Source organism: Hypanus sabinus, chromosome 13 (assembly GCF_030144855.1).
Source record: "Hypanus sabinus isolate sHypSab1 chromosome 13, sHypSab1.hap1, whole genome shotgun sequence".
In the NCBI taxonomy this organism is placed as follows: Eukaryota; Metazoa; Chordata; class Chondrichthyes; order Myliobatiformes; family Dasyatidae; genus Hypanus; species Hypanus sabinus.
The window spans coordinates 58,777,853-58,802,069 of record NC_082718.1 but is presented as its reverse complement, the minus strand read 5'-3'; the positions used below and the strand labels follow the sequence as shown (position 1 = coordinate 58,802,069).

At 43.5% G+C, this 24,217-nt stretch overlaps 1 protein-coding gene across 1 annotated transcript in view; it reads right to left on the bottom strand.

Moving 5' to 3' along the window:
• The window catches only part of lrmp (lymphoid-restricted membrane protein), a 223,699-nt gene that overhangs the window by 58,696 nt on the left and 140,786 nt on the right, over positions 1–24,217 (bottom strand). Inside the window, exons 19-20 of the mRNA XM_059987688.1 lie at positions 15,185–15,246; positions 7,181–7,322 (exon numbers count right to left, since the gene is read on the bottom strand). Of these exons, the coding sequence (XP_059843671.1) occupies positions 7,181–7,322; positions 15,185–15,246 (204 nt within the window). The remainder of the gene's footprint in view (positions 1–7,180; positions 7,323–15,184; positions 15,247–24,217) is intronic.

Sequence of the window (24,217 nt, the reverse complement as noted above, 5' to 3'; positions counted from 1 at the left end):
CTTAGCCTCAGATTAGAAGAACATCCCTTTAGAACAGATATAAGGAATTTCTTTAGCCAGAGGGTGGTGAATCTGTGGAATTCCTTGCCACAGGTGGGTGAGTAGGCCATGTCTTTGGGTATAGTTAAAGCAGAGATTGATAAGGGTGTCAAAGGTTACAGGGAGAAGGCCGGAGAGTGCAGTTGAGAGGAATAATAAATCAGCCATGATGGAGTGATGGAGTAGAATTAATCAGCCTTATGTTCTCATGGGTGATGCTGCCTGATCTGCTGAGCTCCTCCAGCATTTTGTGTGTGTTACTACAAACGGTTTGTATATGTCAACCATATTGATAAGTCTTGAGGCACACCTAGATGAAACAAATTAACAGTAGATTTTTTTTCTTTCCTTCACTGGAGAACCAAATATTTTCCTTCCAATGTAAACAGTCATCTTTCATGATCACTAAGCGTAGCACTGATTCAAGATTGATTTAATTATTTGGAGTTTATGTTCCCTAACTACATAGTCTAGATTGAAGCATCTCAGAATACAATTTAACTTCATTATTGCCATCACCCCACCCCCCACCCTCCGTGTGGGCTCAATAGGCTCACCTGTATTCAGCTGGTTTTGTTTGCTGTGAAAGGGAAAAATTAATTTCAGTTGAATTGCCCCTTTAATTTTTTCAGAGCTCATTTCCACAAGTTAAGCAACAGGTTCATTCACACAACAGTCAAACCTGTACTGTTAATCACATGGAAGCCCCTTCGTAGTCTCTGCTGCACCAACTCTTCGATCATGTGCTTTGCCAGGCTCGCTACCACTGCCAAATGTGCTCCCTGGGAACTTGTCTCACCTTCTAGCATGTAATCCTTCCCCTCCTCACACCTTATTTTGGCTTCTTCCCCCTTCCTTCCCAGCCCTGATAAAGGGTCTTGGCCAGAAACAAACTGCTTATTCCTTTCCACTGATGCTGCCTGACCTGCTGAGTTTCTCCAGCAGTTTGGAAGCGTTACAGGGAAGAATTATTTGTATCTCAAGGACAGAGGAGCTTGATCACATCATACTATTTTGCCACTTTTGCAAAATATACAAATTAAAAAAGCACAGTATTTAATAGTCAGAGCAACATGGGATAATTTATCCCAATTTTGCAACAACCAGTTTCTTTATTGATCAGCAATGCTGTAATTCCATTCTTACACAATATGCCACATTTTTGATACAAGGGCTTGCATCATCATAATTTAGAAAGAATGTTGTACCTCGTGAGCATTCAAAAGTCTGATGGCAGTGATTTAGAATGCAAACCAATACTCCAGTGTTGACTGAACTGCTCTTGGCACGATTAATAAAGAATAAGTCTAAAATCCATCCCACCTAATGAGCTGGGGAAAGTGCAGAGATCTAGGAGGATTTTGTCTGGACTCAAAAGCCTGGGTTATAGGGTACAGCTAAGCAGGTTAGACTCCAAGACAACAATTTTGTTATAGGGTTTGGAGCCTTGCATGTCTCAATGGCTCAAAGAACTATGTTGGGTGGAGTCAGAGTCTTGTGCTTTGATTCTTGGTAGGGTCACCCATGCTAAACAGGGACAAAGGGTAGAGGCCAGACTAAGAGTGGTCCACCAGTCCTCCAGGTTCAGGGTTTCAGCTCAGGGCCAACAACCCTGACTGGTCAAAAAGAAATTGTTATGAACAATCAGCAATGAACAATCCTTCTATTTCTGTGTGACGGTATTCCTGAGTCTCCACCCAGGACTTGGATGACTGACAGTAGTGAAAACCATGAGGAAGCTGTTGGCACAATGAAGGAAACACTGAACATCACAAAAACCAATACCAAAATTGGTTTTTGGAATGTACGAACCTTGTACACCATTGACAAAAGGAAATCTGCTGATGCTGGAAATTCAAGCCACACACACAAATACTGGAGGCCAGTATTACAAATACAGCAGGCCAGGCAGCATTTATGGAAAAGAGTAATGTCAGCTGTATTCTTGTACAAACACTGACAAGCCTAGCACAAATAACTGCAGAAATGTCTTGTTACAACCTACATAAGTTGGCCTCAGGGAAAACAGATAGACAGGGTCTGGCAGACCAAAGGCAGCAACTGGCAAAGCAGTTTTATACCCAGAATGGGAAGATGGTCAGCATCATTATGGTGTAGCTGTTATTTTGAAAAAAGATATTGAGTAGTGCTTGCTGGTGGAAGCCAATCAAAAGTAGGCTGATGAGAATCAGGCTGAAAGTGAAGCAAGTGAACATGATTCTGATCCAGTGCTGTGCTCCAGCTAATGATAGTGACATTGAAAAGGACGCCTTCTACGAACAGCTGCAATCGGAGAAGGAGTTAACATCACGCCATGACATAATCATCATCTCGGGAGATTGAAATGCAAAAGTGGGAAATAACAACTCACACTTCATTATCTTCATGGACACACATGGACATGGAACGATAAATAGCAATAGTGAAAGATTGGTGGAATTCCATGCCAGGAGCAGAATAGTCATAGGAGGGACCCTTGTTCCATTCAATGAAATCCACAAATTAGCATGGTGCTCCAGCCAACGTACATGACAAGAACCAGAATGACTATTTGATGATCAATGGTACGTGGCAATGATCCTTGTAGGATGTAAAGGTGAAGAGACGAACAGATATAGGAAATGATCACCACCTTGTTGTAACAGTGATGAATCTCAAGCTGAGAAGCCCTGGAACCAGAACACATATCCAAAGACATTTGATGTTGAGAAGATGAAGGATACCAGTGTGGGATCTTCATTTACCATTCAGCTTAAGAACAGATTCCAGGCCTTGCAAGACCTAGACAAGGATGTGTCTGTAAACAATGTGGAAACAAATTGCCTCAGTCTTCAAAGAGAGCAGCAAATCTTGTCTAGAATACCGAGCTGGGCAGAAGAACAAACAATGGATACAGCAGGAAATACGGACAGCCTTAGAAGAAAGTCAAAAAGTTAAGAAGTGTTAGGTGCAAAGTCAACATGTATTAAACTGAAACTTCAACTAGAAATAATTGAAGCTACTGAAGCATATACTGAATCACTGAAGTATATGCAGGCATTTAAGGTGGGGGGATATATGGGAGGCAGAGTTTAAGGGTCAGCACAACATTGTGGGCCAAAGGGCCTGTTCTGTGCTGTACTGTTCTATGTTCCATATACCAAGAAAGTGAAGAGACTTGTAAGAAAGGATAAGAGAGTCTACATGGAAAACCTTGCAGAAATGTTGGAGATGGATTGGGCACATGATGAGAAGACAGGTTAACTCCATCATCAAGACTGCTCTTCATTGAACCCCTCAAGTGCAGAGGAAACGTAGGAGACCAAAAAAAACTTGGCAACGTACCACAGTCATAAATGAGGACCCTGAATAACTACACCTGGAGCACAATAGAGAAGATGGCCAAGGGCAGACAGATGGAGGAGCTTCATGGCTTGGACTTTGCACCTTGAAATGGAGACTAAGGGGTGACCCTTAAATGGGAAGAAAATTCAAAAATTAGAGGTGCAGAAGGACTTGGGTAACCTTGTGCAGGATTCCCTAAAGGTTAACTTGCAAGTTAAGTTGGTGGTAAGGAAGGCAAATGGAATGTGCACATTTATTTCAAGAGAACTCGAACAAAGGAGCAAGAATGTAATGCTGAGACTTTATAAAGCATTGGTCAGACCACACTTGGAGTTTTGAAAGCTGTTCTGAGCCCCTTGCTTAAGAAAAGAGAGGGTTCAAAGGAAATTCACAAGAATTATTCAACAAATGAAAAGGTTAATGTGAAGAGTGTTTGACGGATCGAAGCCTGTGCTCACTGGAGTTTAGAAGAATGAAGGGATATCTTATTGAAACCTACTGAATATTGAAAGGCCTAGATAGAGTTGATGTGGAGAGAACACTCCTGTAGTTAGGACAGCTTCAGAATAGAGGGACATCCATTTAAAACAAAGATGTGGGATTATTTCTTTAGTCAGTCGATGGTGAATCTATGGAATTTATTGCCACAGATGGCTGTGGAGGCCGAGTCAACTATATTTAAAGCAGAGGTTGATAAGTTCTTGATTAGTCAGAGCATCAAAGGTTATGGGGAGATGGCAGGAGAATGGGATTGAGAAGAACAATAAATCAGCCATGATGAAATGACACAGCAGACCCAATGGGTTAAATGGCCGAATTTTGTTCCCAAGTCTTACGGTCTGGAAGAAGTGTATAAAATCTTGAGGGGTATAGATGGGAGGCACGGTCACAGCCTTCTCATTCCTCCTCCCCCACCTCACCCACCCGCTCCCGCCAAGGAAGCAAAAGCTAGAGGGTATAAGTTTAAGGTGAGAGGAAAAATATTTAAGAGAGACCTGAAGGGCTACTTTTCACAGGGGGTGGTGCATATCTGGAATGAGCTGCTGCAGGAATTGTCTGAGGCATTTTAAACAGAGGGATATAGGACAAATTGGACATCTTGGTCACCATGAGTTGGAGAGCCCGTTTCCAAGACAATAAGATATAGGAGCAGAATTAGGCCATTTGCTCTACAATTCCATCATTCTTTAATTATCTCTTTCAACCTCATTCTCCTGCCTTCTTCCTGTAACAATAGACAATAGGTGCAGAAGTAGACCACTAGGCCCTTCGAGTCTGCACCTTTGATCCCGTTCCAAGAATCTATCAACTTCCACTTTAAGAACACCCAATATCTTAGTCTCCACAGCCATTTGTGGCAATGCATTCCACAGATTCACCACCCTTTGGTTAATGAACTTCCTTTTCATCTCTGTTCTGTCAACACACCTGCTAAAGTGGCAATCGTACAAGCACAAACACTATTCTCTAACACCATAAAACATTGGAGCAGAATTAGGCCATTTGCACAATTAAGTGCCCCACTATTCAACCATGGTTGATTTATTTTCCCTTTCAACTCCATTTTCCTGCAACTGCCATAGCCTTTGATGCCCTTATTAAACAACCACTTATTATCATCTTCCACTTTAAATATACCTAATAACTTGGCCTCCACAGCTGTCGGTGGTAAATGAATTCTGCAGATTCTCCTCCCTTTGGCTAAAGAAATGCCCCCTCATCTCTATTCTAAAAGGGTATCCTTGCATTCTGAGGCTGTGCCCACTATTGGGAACATCCTCTGAATGTCCCCTCTATCTAAGCATTTCAATATGTTTCAATGCGATGCCCCCTAAGCAATCATTAAATCATAGATGGGAAGAAACCAGTGGACCAGTCTGTCCTTCAGGCTGGGCAACTTTGTGTCTCTGGAGTGGAGACGGAGGGGTGGATGTGGGGTGCAGAAGGGCGACAGAGGAAAAGATCAGGGTGGGGGGGGGGGCTCGACGGAGGAGGTGGAGATTGGGGCGTTATGGATTCCTGAGGTTGTGCACCTAGAGCACACAAAAGCCCCACATAATGGCAGAGGTACATCACTTCACTAAATGTCCACCTGCATTGTCTGTGAATGGAATCCATAGGTTCCACATTGATCTCAGACACCTCAGAACCGGAGCGAACTTTAGTAATTTGCCATCCTGAGGCACTGCCTAAGAATGAAATGGCAGTGACCTTGCCACAGTCCAATATTGTAGTTATTACCCTGCAATCAGCAGGCTTCTAACTGCTGTGGATAATGTCTCTTACTTCAACTCTGAACAGATTCCACAATCAGCAGACTCACGTTCAAGGACAGTACAACTCATGTTCTCAGCATTTATTTCCTCTTTCAGTATTTGCATATTTGTCTTTTGCACACTGGTTGTTGCCAATAATTATTATTTGTGTTTCATAAATTTTATTGCATTTCTTTATTTGCCTGTAAATGCCTGCAAGAAAAAGATCACCAAGCTAGTGCATGGTGACGAGCACTTTGACAATAAACTTACTTTGACTTTGACCAGGGAACAAAGCACAGTCACTGAAATTTAAACTGAATGCAGAGGTCACTGAAGTTTTGTAATGAACGGGGATGCAATCTGATTTCAATGGTCGTTTAGTGAAGCTACCTGTCAATGACTGCCTTCTCGACACCACACAATCACTTGTTTACCTACAGGTGGAGAACAATAAGATACATCATCGAACAACTGACCAACCTGCAACAATTCTGCTTTCTACTCCTGATGGATAACCGATTGACACCAGTCTTCGAATACCAGGTAAAATGTCACATGCTGAGACACACAACACTTTAAACTGGTCCCAATCACAAATCTCCATGAACCATAGGTTTCCCTTCCCACCTCGCCCCTATCTGGCTCCGGTCCCATTTGCCTCTCCTTTGATGATCCCCCCCACTTCTCTCCTCCTCGGTTTAGAGTCCAGTACTGGTGGCATCTTGTGTTCCTGCTCATCTCCTTCCAACAGCTATCTTTAACCTTCACTTAACAGGCTCCCACTTACCTCTTCCACCCCCCCCCCCCCCAGTCTGTCTCCATTGATCATCCACCTGCCATTGTCACCCAACTCTACTGCCTCCCCTCCCCTACGATCTTTCACCCGCCCTCAGTTCACCAATCCCTTTAGGTTCCTGTCTTGCTCTCAGCACTCTTTCTCCTTCTCCACTTTATACTGGCCATCTCCCCCTCTCCAGTCTCAGTTGTAATACAGGGTTTCAACCCTTTCCTCCCACAGAAGTGGCTTCACCTGAGTTTCTCAAGCACATTGAGTTTCCCTGCAGATTGAACAGAGGGCCAGGTAAGTGCCATGAACCCATGCTTTGCCAAGTGGTGATGTGCTCTGTGTAGAGGGGAGCCAGAGCACCACAGTTCAAGCCCCACTCTCAGGACACAAAGATACCAGAGAAATACTGAGGGAGTGTTGTGCCCTGAGTGGGACCAATTTTCTCTCTCCCAGTTGACTGATCAGGCATAGAGTTTATTCAAAACAGATTAATTGATTTCTGAGCATTAAAAGAATTCTGGAATATAGGGGATAATGCAGGAAAATGGAGCAGAGGTAGAACCTTAATGAATGGTAGAGGCTAGATGATCATCTCTCTCTCCTATCACTCTGGGACACTCAGGAGCCATGAATATAAATATTGAATATAAATTCCATACAGTATATATCACCCAGAGTTAAATTCTCTTAAAAGATTATAGAACAGCTTAGTCAAATCTTTCATGTTAAATACACAAGTTTCTACTGCAAGTTCACTACTACTCTTGCTTACCAAGTAACAGTGTGCGAGCATGTATGGTAACTGAACTATGGTTCCCCCCTTGCTGAATAAATGGCAGTGTGTGGCGAGGAGCTTCAGTCTGTCCTTTAGGTTGGGCAACTTCGTGCCTCTGCTCTCTGCAACAGCTTCCCGTCTGTTGGATGGAGGGATGGAGTTATTACACAAGACACTCACACACACTTTAGCAGCAACAAGCACCCTAGTCCATGACTGCATCATAAAATGAAAGGATACAATTATCAGGAAAGACTGGATAGGCTGTAAGTATAAGACAAAGCAAAGAGGAGGTCAAACATTAGTTCAAGAGTCAGGAAGCTGTGCTCAAGATTGTTTACTGTCATTTTTCAATATGGAAAATGAAATGATTGAAACTCCAGATCTGTGCAGCATAGAAAAACACAATAAGCAAAAAGAAAATGAATATAAACATTGAAGCAATCCTATAAAACACAATGAACAAATAACTGTTTGAATGTGGCTCAGTATACAAAAGATTAGCATATATATATATATATCTGGAGTACTGAATTCAACTCTAGCCACTCCCCTTATAGGAAGGAATGTGGAGGCTTTGGAAAGGGTGCACAACTGATTTACCTGGATGTTGCTTTGAGTAGAGAGTATGTGCTATAACTTGAGGTTAAACAAACTTGAATCATTTTCTCTGGAGTATCTCTGTTGGCTTCACTTGTTCTCCCTATACTAGCACAAACTGATGATGAGGACATCCCATAATCCTGCATTTCACAACACTTTACAACTCATCTGAATCCTCACTGCCCCTATTATCTCACTGAGAAGATGTCCTGTACAAAACTTATCCCCACAGCAACCAAGTCCTCAACATCAGATATCACCTTTGTCCTCCTCAACCATCCCTCAACCTTTTCACAATTTAAATGCAGCTTGTTACTCTCCATTAGCTCTTCAACTGAAATCTTTAATTGTTTCTCCCTCCACACATGCCGCCACACCTGGTGAATGTTTACAGCATTTTCAGTTTTTAAAATCTCAGATTCCTAATGCCCGTTTTTGTTTTCTTACTTGAGTCATTACTAATTGCAAGTCAAGCCCAAGCTCCAAATAGAAATAATTACAGAACAAAAGCTGCAGAGGGATTTCTACAGATGAATTTTAGAGGAAGTTAGCTAAGCAAATAAGAGGGAAATGTCGGTGGTATTAATGAGGTTCAGTTAAGCTGGGTGAAAAGAGCCTGGTGGAGCATAAACCAGATGAGCCAATGTTTCTCTTTGAGAATGACCACATCAAATGTGCAGCTGTCTCTATGAAAGTGGGAAATACCACATTTTTACCTATTCTGGGGATGGTGTGGCAAAGGCAACTGCCACTGGAGAGAGGACACAGCATTTGCTTATGTATACCAGACAAGATAGAGGAGTCTGGCTGAACCACTGCTGTACTCCAACCATACTCAGATGCTGCGTCCACTAAGGGATGCCGATGGACTAAGCACACCAGAATAATTTGGCGCAATGATGCAGCAAGCAAAGTAAACCTAGTCCACACACGTGCTCGAGCTGCTTCACAATTGGAAACTTAGTCACTCAATCACTGTGGAAGTTCTGCAAGGGATAAGGTGGTTTATTTTTGGGCTCCCTGTACGATAGTGCTGCAATGCAGAATATTTTCCTGATTAACTAGAAGTTCTCACAACTCGCTGGACTAGCAGCTGCAAACTTGCATGCTAATTCTTAAAAAGACATATTACAATACAAGCAACCTCTTCCACCTACTGGGGCGAGTTGCTACCTATTGAATGGACTTTGAGGCAAGAGGAGGGAAGAGAGGACAATGCTGTCAGACAGTAAGAGGGCCCTGGACAGGTTGGTGTAGGTGGTGCCTACTGGAAGCACGTACTTTGTCCAGGTAGCCATAAAGATTCTTAAGTGTTACACTAAGTTCTGGGCAGAAGTTTGCCATGGGGGGAATTTGTAAGGATTAATATCATGAATGCCAGCATTATGACATCCAATCAGAGCCTGTTCCTGTGGCCTGAAGTAAATGAAGCCTCATCTCCATGCTGCTGTGGGTATCCTCTCAATATTCAGTAGATTTTAATGAAATAACCTCCCCCCACCCCACTTCCCTCTCATCCTTCTGAATTCCATTGAGTACAGACCCAGAGCCATCAAATGATCCTCACAGGTTAAACCTTTCATTCTTGTGAACCTGCTCTGGATGTCTCTAATGAGAGGACAGTAGCCATTTATTCAATACTCCAAGGCAGGGCAAATAACCAGGAAGAGAGATGACAGTAACCCAGAAAAATCCATGAAACTAGTTTGACAAGATTCCCCAGGCTTTGACAGGAATGATGAACTGTCTGGAGGGCATCAGCACTAATCAGGCACTTGCAATAAAAGGCCAAACCTTAGACTCAAATTTAGATCATGGTGCTGGGGTTACAGGATTGCATTCTGTACAATTCATAACCCACAATTTATGTATCCACCTTCACCTTGTTTTCTCCCTGTGTGAGATTGATACTATTTCCAACAGAAGGATTAAAATGGGCAACATTGTTGTTTGCCTAGTCTCCCTGCAACCAAGTAGGCTTCTATAGGCTGCTCCAGTTTCCTCTCACATTCCAAAGACTTTGTAGGTTAATGCTACACTGTAAATCATGTCATCCTAGTGGTAGGATCTAGGGGGAGGGCAGGGTGAGGAGATAATGAGAATGTGGAAGGAATGAGATTAATGCAAGATTAGAGTAATGGGTGATTGATGGTCAGCATGGATTTGTTGGGCTGAAGAGTCTGTTTCTGTGCTGTAACTCTTTATGACTGGTCTAATATGAAGTGCAGAATTTTGAGGAAAGTACGGGGGGGGGGGGGATGTCAGAGGTTTTTTTTTAAAACACACACAGTGGTGGCTGCGTGGAATTAGCTGCCTGGAGTGGTGCTAGATGCAGATACACAAGGGACACTTGGGAGATTCTTAGACAGCCGCATGCATGACAGACAAATGTCGGGCTATTTAGGAGGGAAGGACTACACTGATCTTTGAGGTTATAGAGTTGCAATAACATTGTGGACCGAATGGCCTGTACTGTTCTGTAGTGTTCCACGTTCAGGTAATTCCTGCGGGATTTGAACCATCCATTAAATGGGGTGTGTACATTACAGTATTGTTTGGGGCATGTAGCAAGTTACATTGAGCTACTTTGGGGGGGGTGGAAATCACACTTATGAATTGAGAGATGAGGTCAAGGCAGGGAGTTTTATTCTTTGACTGTCTAAGTGCATTAATTGAAGAACAGAACAACTGAGTGATGCAGTGGTAATGATAGGAGGGATTCAATGGCTGTGTAGTACCTGCCTTCCCCACATCTCCAGGGAGCAGTGATGGTGTTTGATACTGACACCAATACTGGGAAAACTATGGATAATCCTGCATTGTGGCAAATCCCCAAATATTTAATGCCCTGCATAGAAGGATCTTCCATCTTCCACCTAAAAAGTATGCAAATCTTTCCAAAGCATAGGCTGAACAAAACTACAGGACCTCAGCTCCTTTCATATCATGGATTGTAGGAAAAAATTCTGGAAATCAGGATGAGACATCCTAGAAATGAGTGATGTTATTGGCCAACAGGATGGATGAACAACAAATACAAAAGACGAAGCACAAGGTAAAGAATTAGAACCAATGAAGTGGAGCGTTAAGCTTACTTCAGAGAATGAGAATGAGAGAGTGGGTGAGGAATTGTTAACACAGAAGTGGCAGGTCTACACAGTGCTCAGCACTGCACTCACTGGGGAAGGAAACAGCTTCCAATGAAAGTGTTCTCAGGCAGTAAAAGGGAGCACGGGCTTGTGGTTTGCAGACAAGAAACTCGCCTGTTTCAGAGATGGAGACGTTTGCCGGATGCAGCTGCTGCCAGCATTATCTGCTTGGAGAAATAAACAGTGCACATGCTGTTCATTTACCTATGCAAAAGTCTGCTGGCTCACTGCATTAGAGGCACCTGCGCCATTCCTAACCAGAGTCACACACCTGGCAACAGATACCTTTTCACAAATCCATGGCAGGGCAAGCCAGAATAATAGTGTAATAGTATAGCATGGACTAGATGGGCCAAAGGGCCATGCTGTATGACTATAACCAGATTTGTAACACCAAATTAGGCAAAGGAAAATTCAACTTAAAATTGAACCATTTACATCAGATACACTGAACCTGCACCATGAGTAGTTCCAATGTCAAATCAGTTGCAATCAAGATAAATGTACATTTCATTGTTAATAATCGTAAATAGGAGGCGTAGATTTAAGATGAGAGGATGGAATTTCAAAGGGGATTTGAGGGGTAACATGCACACGCACGCACGCAGTGTGGACGTGTTGGGCTGAAAGGTTTGTTCCTGTGCTGTATGACTACGATGTCCACGTTTGGAGGCATTATCACAATTTCCATCTTCAGGAGTGTTCAAACAGACTGAACAATGAACTGGCAACTATCACAACAAATGCCAATTCAGTCAGCACTTTTACAGAGATAGTTACATGAGGGAGGTAATTTAAAAAAGGGGGTGTCGAAGAGAAATTTGGGGAAATTGGATTGTTGCAGGGTGGTGTGTTGGAAGGGAAGCAGTGCTGCACGGGTCTCCAGATGGAGAAGCACCCCTCCCTGTCACCGGTGACACCAAGGCAACTCTCTGTGGGTGGTGGTGGCATTGAAGCCACTGGTCAACACTTTGTGACTCGTACTCCGTACCCTGAATATTTTAGGTCTCAGCTGGGTGGGTGCCTGGTGGGCAAGGAGGTTCTGAGTGCATTAAAATGGCTGCAGCTGGGCAGAGGACAGGGAAAGGGAAGTAATTATTAAGTATAAAGGCAATCTGCTGCCTACTTACACAACCTTTAAGGGTCACAATCCATTTGAGAGCAGTAACTGAAAGTGACAGATCAACTTTCTGACCAAGTTTGCCTCACTAGTTAATGAGCACTGGGCACAGATTACATCATTACATCTACAGTACATAACATACTGTCTCTAACCTCCAGTAATTTCTCTTTTCCATTCCATTTTCTGGCTCCTTTCTTACTCCTCCTTTTCTCACCTCCTTCTGGTGCTCCTCTTCCTTCCCTTTATCTCATGGCCCACTCTCCTCTCTATTACATTCCTTCTTCTTCAGTCCTTTTCCATCTATGGTCTCCTAGCTTCTCACATCAACCTCCTCCCCAACCCACCCACCTTCCGCTTCATCTATCACCTGCCATCTTGTACTTCCCCTCCTCAACCTCCTTATTCAGGCTTTCTCCCCCTTGCTTTCCAATCCTGCTGAAGGATTTTGGCTGAACATGTCAACTGTTTATTCCCCTTCATAGATGCTGCTTGACTGCTGAGTTCCTCTAACATTTTGTGTGTTGCACATTAATGAAGTGCTTAGTTCCCATCTTGCAAGGGTCAGGAAGACATTACAGGAAACACAAAGTACACTGCAGATGCTGTGGTCAAATCAAGACGTACAAAAAAGCTGGATGGATTCAGCAGGTCGGGCAGCGTCCGTTGAAAGAAGCAGTCAACGTTTCAGGTCGAGACCCTTCTTCAGGAAATGGACACAAACTTCAAAACATGCACAGACCATCCTTCATGGTTTATTCATAACACCACAGGGCACGTTTTGTTTCCCTTTCCAATTTCTAGGCAGAGTGTCAGTAAAAGCGATGGTTCCATAGTGCACTGGGTAGAGCCCCTGTCTCACATCCATTGTGACCCTTGTTCAACCCCCAACTCCCAGTGGAGCTGGTGTGGAGTTTGTACTTTCTCCTCCAGGTGCTCTGGTTTCAACCCACATCACAAAAGACAGGCAGATACCACAGATGCTGGAATATGGAGCAACACAAAAGATGGGAGAAATGTTAACTGCCCTACTTCCCTCACAGATGCTGCCGCGCCCATTGAGTTCCTCCAGCATCTTATCTTGTTGCCAGCAGGTTCAATGACTATGGTGAATTGCTGCTAGCATAAGCAAGGAGGATCAGGGCAATTTGAGTAGGTGAGACAGAACAGGCTACAAAAAACTATGGGAGAGAATGGGATAGAAAGATTTGTCTGAGAATGGGCCATGTCGAAAAGCATTACTCTTCAACCATTAGGCTCTTGAACTATTGTGGATAGCTTCACTTGCCTCAACTTGGAACAGATTCCCCAACTTACAGACTTACTTTCAAGGACTCGACAATAGGTGCAGAAGTAGACCATTCGGCCCTTCGAGCCTGCACTCTCCCAGCATCTGGAACATATTTCCTGCCTCTATCTGGAAATATAGATTTCCAAATATAGGTCTCCAGGGTTAAGGAAGGACATCCTGGCTGTAGAGGAAGTGCAGCGTAGATTCACGAGGTTAATTCCTGGGATGTCTGGACTGTCTTACGCAGAGAGGTTAGAGAGACTGGGCTTGTACACGCTGGAATTCAGGAGATTGAGAGGGGATCTGATTGAAACATATAAGATTATGAAGGGATTGGACAAGATAGAGGCAGGAAATATGTTCCAGATGCTGGGAGAGTCCAGTACCAGAGGGCATGGTTTGAGAATAAGGGGTAGGTCATTTAGGACAGAGTTAAGGAAAAACTTCTTCTCCCAGAGAGTTGTGGGGGTCTGGAATGCACTGCCTCGGAAGGTAGTGGAGGCCAATTCTCTGGATGCTTTCAAGAAGGAGCTAGATAGGTATCTTATGGATAGGGGAATCAAGGGATATGGGGACAAGGCAGGAACCGGGTATTGATAGTAGTTGATCAGCCATGATCTCAAAATGGCGGTGCAGGCTCGAAGGGCCAAATGGTCTATCTCTGCACCTATTGTCTATTGTCCATCTTGTCCAATCCCTTAATAATCTTATATGTTTCAATCAGATCCCCTCTCAATCTCCTTAATTCCAGCATGTACAAGCCCAGCCTCTCTAACCTCTTTGCGTAAGACAGTCCAGACATCCCAGGAATTAACCTCATGAATCTACGCTGCACTTCCCCTACAGCTAGGATGTCCTTCCTTAACCCTGGAGACCAAAGCTGTACACAATACTCCAGGTGTGGTCTCACCAGGGCTCTGTACAAATGTTTTTGCATATTGGTAGTTTGTCGACCTGTGTGTGTAATTTTCATTGATTCTATTGTATTTCCTTTTCTACTGAAGTATACGGTGATATATATCTGGTAAGATGGCAGTGAGTTTGGTCACAGCGGCTTCTATGAGATCAACAAAAGGTGCTGCACTCATTTAAATGATCATAAGATCCTGCTAAACATTAAGAACTTAAAGTACTGCAGGTCTACACCATCAGCGAGTTGATTGTTGGTGGGGAAAATGAAGGAAATGTGCATTGTGCTGCTGCCTGAGTCAAAGGAGGCTTACAGTCAAATAGCAAGAGGTTGTCTCGGATGCTTTTTTTGTGATCGCAAGACCCTTTCGGACATTGTGGTGTGGAGTCTGTACTGCTCCCCCCCCCCCCCTTACCCCTAGTGTTTACTCGGCAGAAGACAAGCTCTGTTGTGGTTGACTGCAGATTCCTGCGGTTTAGATGGCTTGAATTTGGACTCCTATTGCATGGCTGTATTTTACTGATAGCTGCAAGTGCTTGCTATCTTGTACATGTTGTGTGTGCTTTGTGCTGTGTGACTGTTGGTACTGTGCTTTGCAACTTGACCCTGGAGTAACACTGTCTAGTTTGGCTCTATTCATGAGAATTCATGTACAGTTCAATGACAAACGAATTGAATAGAATATGTATCTTGATAATAACTTTACTTTGAACATACATTTCTAACAACACAAGAAAGCCAAGAGAACTAAAGCTGGCACAGTATCCATTTGCTTACACACTAGTTTTGCTCCCAACAACCCAAGAATCTGAATTTTTAAATGCTTATTCAACAAATCCAAAGTTGCATAATCAAGTTGCAATTTGATATTTGCAATTTCATTTACATCTTGACAGTACCCTTAAAACTTAAGCAAACAAGTAGTTACCTGGAACTCAAATCCACACAGTTCTTGCTGAGAGCATCTCTTCTGTGTTGATTGAAATATTGCTGCCAGGAAAAATTAGGCAAATTAGGCATTGAAATATTACTCAACATCAGAGTCACTCAGAGCTGTCATATTTCAATTTATGCACAGTTTTTTAAGTTAAAGCACAGTAGATTCATTTACAGGGTGGGGGGAAGTTATAATGAAAAAAATTAAACCCTCACATCCATCGATACTGAAGTATAATTAAAGTTTTCAGGATAGCCAATTTTTCCACCAATCATCTTGTTTTGTAGGAACTTGCACTGAATGCATATGCAACTTCTTAAAAAAATCAGTTAACTTTGTTTTTTTAGCTGTGTGAAGGAAAATGCACCTGTTTTTCTATCACCACCACCATCCACTAATTTGATACTCTAAACACCATTGCAGTTGAATCATTTCATTGTTACTCTTCTAGGCAGCCATAATATACAATTCTCAGAAAACATTTGCATTCAATTTTCACAAGGAATAAACTCAAAAGAGGCTCCCACATTGCGAGTTTACACTGTCCTCCCCAGCATGTTCAGGAATTACTATTCCATACAGCATTTCAACATAGCTGCCTTGGTACAAGCCTAGTATTTGTGCAGGTATTGTTATTCACCAATCATATTGTTAATGGTTTTTCTTTCTATGATTGCCATATGAGGAGAGAACAAAGATAATGATTAGCTTTATTTGCCATGCGTGCACTGAAACCGTGAAATGAACTGTTTGTGTCAAATCAAAATAGTGAGGATTGTACTGGTTAGGCCACAAGTGTCACCACACTTCCAGCGCCAACAATTCTCTAATCTTTGGAATCTGGGAGGAAACCGTAGGGCCCAGTGGTAACCTAGGTGGTCACAGAGAGAACGCAAACTCCTTATTTCGGTGGGAATTGAACCCTGATTTTCATTTTATTTATTGAGATTCATCATAGAATAGGCTCTTTGAGCCATGCCACCCAGCAACTTCCAATTTAACCCCAGCCTAATCACAGGTCAATTTGCAATGACCAATTAACCTACCAATCGGTACAACTTTGGACTGTGGGAGGAAACCAGAGCACCTGAAGGAAGCCCATATGGTCACGGAGAGAATGTACAAACTTTTTGCAGGCAGCGCTGGAACTGAACCTGGTTGGCCTGTACTGAAAAGTGTTGTGTGAACTGCTACGCTACTACTGTGCCACTCCAGTCTTACAGCTGATCTTGTAATAGCCCTACTCTTACTGTGCCATCCCAGTACAGCACTTCTTAGAAAATGAGATGACTGTGGTTAGAGGTTTATATCATCTTTCCCTCACTGAATTTACGAATAGTTAATAACACTGGTGACACCAATCAAAATGGTGTAGTTATGCGAACAGAAACAGCTGCACCTTGGCAGCAGTTATATAGTTTCATTTAATCACCAAAAGCCATATCAAGTGGTTGGATGGACTGTACAGATCACATATGATATCTTAATTTAAGGTGCATGTTAATTATGTTGAAGGAGGGAAAGGTTAGATTGATCTCAGAGTAGATTAAAAGTTGACACAACATTGTGAGGCAAAGGGCCTGTAATGTGCTGTAGTAGTGGTAGAGAGGATTGGAAAAGCCACAGAAAGTTGCAAACTCAACTTGCTCCATCATGGGCTCCAAAATGGTACCAGTGATATTAAACCTGATTCTGATTTTGTTCTACGTTCTAATCTTTCTGGGATGAAAGGGTCTTCTGTGTTCTATGATTGTCCTGATAAAGTACCTGCTGCAAAAAGCCAATTTTCATCACATTTGTACCTTATGTATGCCTATGACAACAACAAACCTGAACCGGACCAATTATCTTATGCTCACAGACTGGTATTTAGATTAGAGTCCTGTCCTCAGGCCTGTTACAGTACTACAGAAGAGAAACAAAAAGATCCATTAACTACAGGAGAGACAACACAGCAGTTTGAGAACAGGCAAAACCCAAGGGGAAGGTACATCCACACCACCAATAAAAAAAAATACATCATGACTGCAGAATAGGTTTACCAGGAATGTTTTTACTAAGTGCTAAGACCTAGACCTTTGTTCTGCTTCAATGCATTCAAGTTTCTTAGAACAGGCACTGAAGAACCTGTTTTTTTTGGGGGTGGAATAAGTAATTGAGTTGGTAGAGGTGAACAAGATGATAAGAAACATAGATCAAGTGGACAGCTTAAGACTTTTTCCCACAGTCAAAATGGCCAATGCGAAGAAAAATATTTTAAAAGTGATTGCAGAAGTTACATGGGGATGTCACACTCAAGTTTTCTTTAAAAAACACCAGGGGTGGTGGATATGTGGAACACTCTGCTGGGGTGGTGGTAGAGGAAAATACATTAGGGACACTTGCAAAACTAGGCACATGGATGATAGGAAAATGTGGGAGCTATGAGGAGGGAAGTGTTAGATTGATCACAGAAGGTAAAAGATTGGCACAATACTGTTGGCCAAAGTGCCTATTTACTGTGCTGTAATGTTCTATGTGCTAGTTTATCACCACCTCCTGCTGGAATGAATCTGTTCTCCAGCCCTACCCCCTTCATGTGTTGTTGGACTTCAAATGGGTGCAAGCTCAGACATTAACAGGAAGCCAGTTTTGCTAACCTAAAGGAATTGGATGTACCTGAATATTAAACTGAAATGTCCAGATGAATGCAACTGTCAGGCAGGCTGGCATATGTTTGCACCCTCCTTTAAAGCGGTGAGCTCACGGATTACACAATGGCACATGCAGTATATGTAATGCAGGCAGCAGTATGGACCCAAAAATATTTTTTGCATTTCAGCTAATTGGAAATGCCAACTAAACAAACTGCTGCAATCGTTATTGTCAGCATTATTTTTAAGCATTATTTTTACATTGGTCACAGAACATTTAAATAAGCATGACTGCTTCCACTTATTCTTGAATCCCTTCAATTTACACAAAGGCGGCTTCCTTCTGTAGCAGAGACCGTGTCAGTGTAAATGCCAGCTGAAGAGGGGTTACTGGCTCATGCTGGAACCCCTCGAGGTCGTTAAGGGTTAATCAGCCGAAGCATTTCAAGACCACTGCCTTGAAAACGAATAGCTTTGTGTGGAACTTTCCAGCACTATCAAATAAAAAATTTTGACTCAAGCTAATCCCAATTCTGAACATTTCTGCATAGCAATGATCGTGAAATTTGATTGGATTTTTCCAAGAACTGGTATCCTAACTTTCATTTTAAAACAAAAATGCAGGAGTAAAACATTCAAAGCCATTTTCATTCTTTACATACACAGTGAATGCTTTCCATACAGTTGTATTACATTCATACACATTAATAGCACTGCTGCCACTCACTTGTCACTCTGGGGTGGTACACCAATTACTTCAATAACTAAAGGGCTTCCTCCCACTATCCAGCCCCTTCCTCTCCAGTAGGAGAACCCTATTCTGTGGTCCTTCCCCACCACGCCCTTGCAGTGGCCATACCAAGCTTCAGTGCGTCCCTCAGAACATACTCCAACAGCCTGGAATATTCCAGTTGGCAGCATTCTTCCACGGACATCTCCATGTGCTGGTAGACCAATAAGTTTCATGCCAAGCAAAGAGTATCTTTCACCAAACTGATGATCTGCCAGTAGCACTTGAAGTTTGTTTCCATGTCTGTCCCTGGGATCAGCTCGTAGACTAGAGACTGTTACGCAGCTACTTGGGTTGAAGCACGACACAGGCCATTTCATCTTTCTCCAGCCCCTCACTGCAAATGTACAGTCTGTAAAGAGGTAAGCTACTGTCTCTCTCGCTCCCAGCATGGTCATCCCTCTGGCAGCAGGCTGTACGAGTGATGCTCCAGGCATGGAGGAAGGATTGGACTGGGAGGGTCCCTCTCACCACCAGTCAGGCAAAGTCTTGGTGGCATTCTGCCAGATGGTCTGGACCATCTGCTCAGGGAACCACGTTGGCCCAGAAGAACTTTTCCACAAAGGACAGGTAATGCAGCTACATGTAAATGACTGGGATGTTGCACAGCAACAGAACCAGACCTGTCCTTCGCAACACTGGGACAGACAGAACATCAGCACGTAGTGGTGCACAGTACCCATGCATTTCAGTTCTATGCATTCAAAGGTGGTCATCAGGGTGAGGAGACAATATTGGGTACAGTTTTGCCCCCATTGTCCAGGGCCTTGTGCATTGTGACCTGTCTGGCCTGCTTCATCTTGGATCCCCAGATGAATCTGAAGACAGCTTAGGTGATTCCCAAACTGGAGAAGCAGAGATGGGCCACGCCTGTGCCGTACAGCAGGCCTGAGTACCTCACGCCTGATAACCACGTTCTTCCCAGTTATCCCACAGTCCCAATTTCTGGTTTACCTTCCCAGTTCACTTCAGCCAATTTTTTTTTGCATGCCTTGTGGCCCCTCTGAACCAGATCCCCAGAATCTTCACGTAATCAGACCTGATGTCGAAGGGGACACTGGATTGGCCAAGCCAGCTGCCGAAGAGCATGGCCTCACTCTCCGTGCGGCTAACCCTGGTCCCTGATGCCAACAAAAGTGGTTGCAGATGCTGATCAATCTGCAAACTGACCTTAGATCTGAGCAGATGTTGTCCATGCACACTTGGGTCCCTCCACAGCCTGGTAGCATCAGCCCTCTTGTGCTCTCGTCCTTCCTAATGGCTTTAGCAAAGGGTTCTATGCAGCACACAAACAAGACAGGGAAGAGTAGGGAACCTTGCCTGACTCCAGACCAAATGGGGAAGCTATCAGTTCCCCACCCATTGATTTGGAGTGCACTACAGACGCTTGTGTAGAGCTGTGGATCCAATTCCTTATTTCTCCCCCCACCCCCACTGAAGGCCCTTCATGCGATATCCTGTCAAAGGCTTTCTCCTGGTCCAAGCTAACCAGGCAGGCATCCAACCCTGTCCAGCATGTAGGTGATGCTGTCTGTCAGTATCACAAAACCATCAAAGATCTTCCTGTCAGGGAACAGCACAGGTTTGGTCCGAGTGGATCATCTGCCCCAGAACAGACTTTGCCCAATGGGCAGGCTTGCCTCTCCGCAGAGGTTGCAGCATTTTCTCTCCTGGCAATCCTTTGCTGGTGGCCTTCCAGTTTGCAGTTCTTGCAGATCACTTCACTGCACTGGATGATGACATGGCCAAAGTTGTGGCATACCCTGGGTTGACCAGTACACACAACGTAACTGCAGTTCCCTCCAAAGGCAAAGACCGAGGGAGAGTGGATAATGGAGCTATTCAAATCCACCCTCAGCTTTACTTTCACTTGGTGCTTGCTTGTACAGATCCCAAACCTAACTTTAATGTCCACACTGTTTCCTGCACTCTCAACATAACAAGCAAAGAAGGTGAGGACGTTCACAATGTGCATTCATGTTTGGGTTGGACAAATGCAGTGATCACATGCTGCTTCTCGGTGGGGGTTGGGAAAAGCAGCTGTGCCTTTAGCCCTTGTTCCCCTTCTCTCGAAGATCCTGCAGGAACTTCTGCTATCTCAGTACATACTCAAAGGTTACGTCAATAAAGCCATTGAAGTCTTGAATGCATTAGGTGCCCTTCGCCTTAAAGTTACAACATTTGAGCAGAATCTTCCAGATGAAGTGGTTTCCTTCACTGCCACACTGGCATTTTTTCTGATCCCAGGTCCTCTAGTAGATGCAGCCTTTCTAGCTGGGCATCAATTGCTGGAAAGGGGTGTTAGATTGGTTTCCCAATCAGTATGAAGATCCACCTGTATGTCAGCAAGTTAAGCTATTATCTGCCTCTTGATCATGATGAGCCCACCAAGATACTAAACTTGATCTTAGGGAACCTGATAGGATTACTACATTAGGGCAACATGAGTTAATGACTTTCCCTGAGCACTGCTCTTCAAGGATTGCAATGAGAGCAGACCATATTAGCCATAGGGTGGCCTCTCATTTGACACTCAAGACACAGGCTTGTAGTGCACGCCTGGAAAGCTGAATGCAAAATACCTGGCCACCCCACAAGCTCGCTCCTGAGGTAAACCCGACCCAAGACACCTCCAACTTTGCAGCTTACACTCAATTCTACAACCTACCCACTGCTTCCAACCAATGCACTGTCAGTCCTGATCCCTTCCCAACTAAAACAAACCTCCCACTCCAGGCTTCACAAATTCATAGTCCTTTTACATTCATTCCCCAAACACATACGATGGGCTGAGTCACACAGCATACAAGCAAACATTTCCCCAAACTAGTTCACTCCAATGAAGATGCCCATCCAATTTCATCCTATTTGCCCACATTTGGCCCATTACTTTCTAAACAATCCTATCAATATACCTGCCCAACCACTTCCTCTGGCAGTTCATTCCATATATAGACCACACCCTTGGTGTAAAAACAAAATCTTGCCTTCAAGTTCCCATTAATTTTTCCCCTCTCACCTTAAACATACATCCTTTAATTTTGGATTTCCCCAACCTGATGGAAAAATATCCAGTACACTTATGTTGTCTACGTCTCTAGTGATTTTAAACACCTCTAAAAGCTCATTCCTCATACTCCTGCCTGTCCAATCTCTCCCTATAACTCAGTCCCTCACTAGTCATCTGGTTTGAAAACACTTGAATTTCCTCCTCCTCTGATGCTCCTTAAGCCTATCTGTTTGACTGCAGGACCGTAGGGCTTTCAGCCCATTGAACCTGGCAGTCACATTTCAACCTCCTTTACCATATGTGGGATTTTAATACATGACTACTTAAAAAAAAAGTCTCAGTCATGAAGCATTTAACTCACCTAGAGCCACTACAGGTTTTGGGGAGAATACTCCAGATTTCCAAAACCTTTGTGTAAATGTCTTTTACTTCAGTTCCCAAAGGCATTTCCTCTGTAACCCTTACTAATTTTCATAAATGCACCATTGAAAGCATCCTAACTGGATACATCATGGCTAGGTTCAGCAACTGCTTAGACCAAAAGAAACTAAAGAGAGTTGTGGACACAGCTTAGGCCTCCCTTCCATGGTCTCTAACTTAATGAAGCATCAGTATAACCAAAGACTCCTGTCACTCAGGACGTTCTCATTTCTACCCTCCCTCATCAGGCAGAAGATACAGAAGCCTGAAAGCATGGACCATCAAGGACAGCTTCTTTCCTGGTGATGAGACTATTGAAAGCTCCCCAGTACGATAAGATGGATTCTTGATCTGATTCTAACTTATCAAAGCCTTGCACATATTATGTACCTGAACAGCATTTTCTCTGTAACTGCAACACATTAACATGCATTGTCACTTTTTCCCTTGTATTACCTCAATGGACTGTTGTAATGAAATAAAATGAATGTGACTATGAATGAGAGAGGCCGGGGTGAAAAAAACCCGAGGTCATCGGTTAAGGGTGAAGGGGGAAAAGTTTAAAGGGAGCATTGGGGGAGGGGGCTTCTTCACGCAGAGAGTGCTGGGAGTGTGGAATGAGCTGCCAGATGGAGTGGTGAATGCAGGCTCACTTTTGACATTTAATAAAAACTTGGACAGGTATATGGATGAGAGGGGTTTGGAGAGATATGGCACAGGTGCAGGTCAGTGGGACTAGGCAGAAAAATGGTTCGGCACAGCCAAGAAGGGCAAAAAGGCCTGTTTCTGTGCTGTAATGTTCTATGGTTCTATGTGGCATGCAAAAAAACAAGCTTTTCTCTGTACCTTGGTACACATAATAATATCACAGGAGTTCAGAACTGGAGTTTGGGGTCCCATCAATGGCTAGTCCAGGGGTTGATACCAAAAATCAGAACCAAAGATTGGTCGATAGTCTGGAAGTTGAGGCCTGATAGGCAAAGCCTGGAGGCCTGTCCTAAAGCTAGAGCATGAGAGTAGATGGGAGGGAGGGAGGAAAGGAGCTTGTGTTGCTGTTGTTGTTTTGTAATTTGTTATGTTCTGCGGTTGTTTTGCCGAGCACTGTGGGCATGTTATATTCACGCAGAAACGTGCAGTGACACTTGCAGGCTGGATCCAACAAAACTGGGTGTGTTGGTTGTTCATTCAAATGATGAATTTCACTACATTTCAATGCAATGTACATGTGACACACAAATCTGAATCTGATTACCAATCACCAACTGACTTTCAGTTATTCTTCCTCCCCTACACTGATCACCAAGTATCAGCTTTCTGCTCACGAAATCAAATACTGGATCGCAGTACCTTCCCCCCTCCCCTCTACACAAATCCTTTGCTACCTGTATCAGTTAACCTATTGGGCCTATGGTCAATAACTTCCTGAGCCCAGCCTTGGACACAGTTTCAATACAAAAAGCAAGCAGTACAAGGCTTACACATGTTACCATTCACCAAAACTGCCATTGGTACCTTGCTCCTTTATAGATGCACTATAAAGAATCAAAGAATCGTACTGAAGAAAACAGCAGATTTCCTTGAAAAAGTTGCAGATGCCACCCACTAATACACATATTACCATGACATTTTTTCTTTTTAAAAACATTGGTCCATAGAAAGTACAGAGGCGATCTCAGCAAAGAGGACAGAAAGAACCCTAATCCGACTAAATGTGTGCTGAATAACACACACAAAAACTGGAGGAACTCAGCAGACCAGGCAGTATCTATGGAAAAAGAGTCAACATTTCGAGCTGAGACCCTTCAGCAAGACCTTCAACCTGAAACGTTGACTGTACTCTTTTCTATAGATGCTGCCTGGCCTGCTGAGTTCCTCCAGCATTTAGTGTGTGTGTTGCTTGCATTTCCAACATCTGCAGATATTTTCTTGTTTGTGAAATGTGCGCTGAAACTTGGTGTGATGCATGGGTTGAGCAGAAAGCTCTTCCTCTCAGCCGTGAAGGAATCTGTTCCTGCCCAGCTCTGTTATACCCCAGGCTGAGTAGCAGGAAGCTTGCTCTATCCTGTGGGATTTCACAGGCAGCCAGCAGCATGCTCAGTGGACTGGAAGGTAGTGCTGCCAGTTTAGAGCCACACCAGTGGAATTTAGGATCTTAAATCTCCATGATTTCA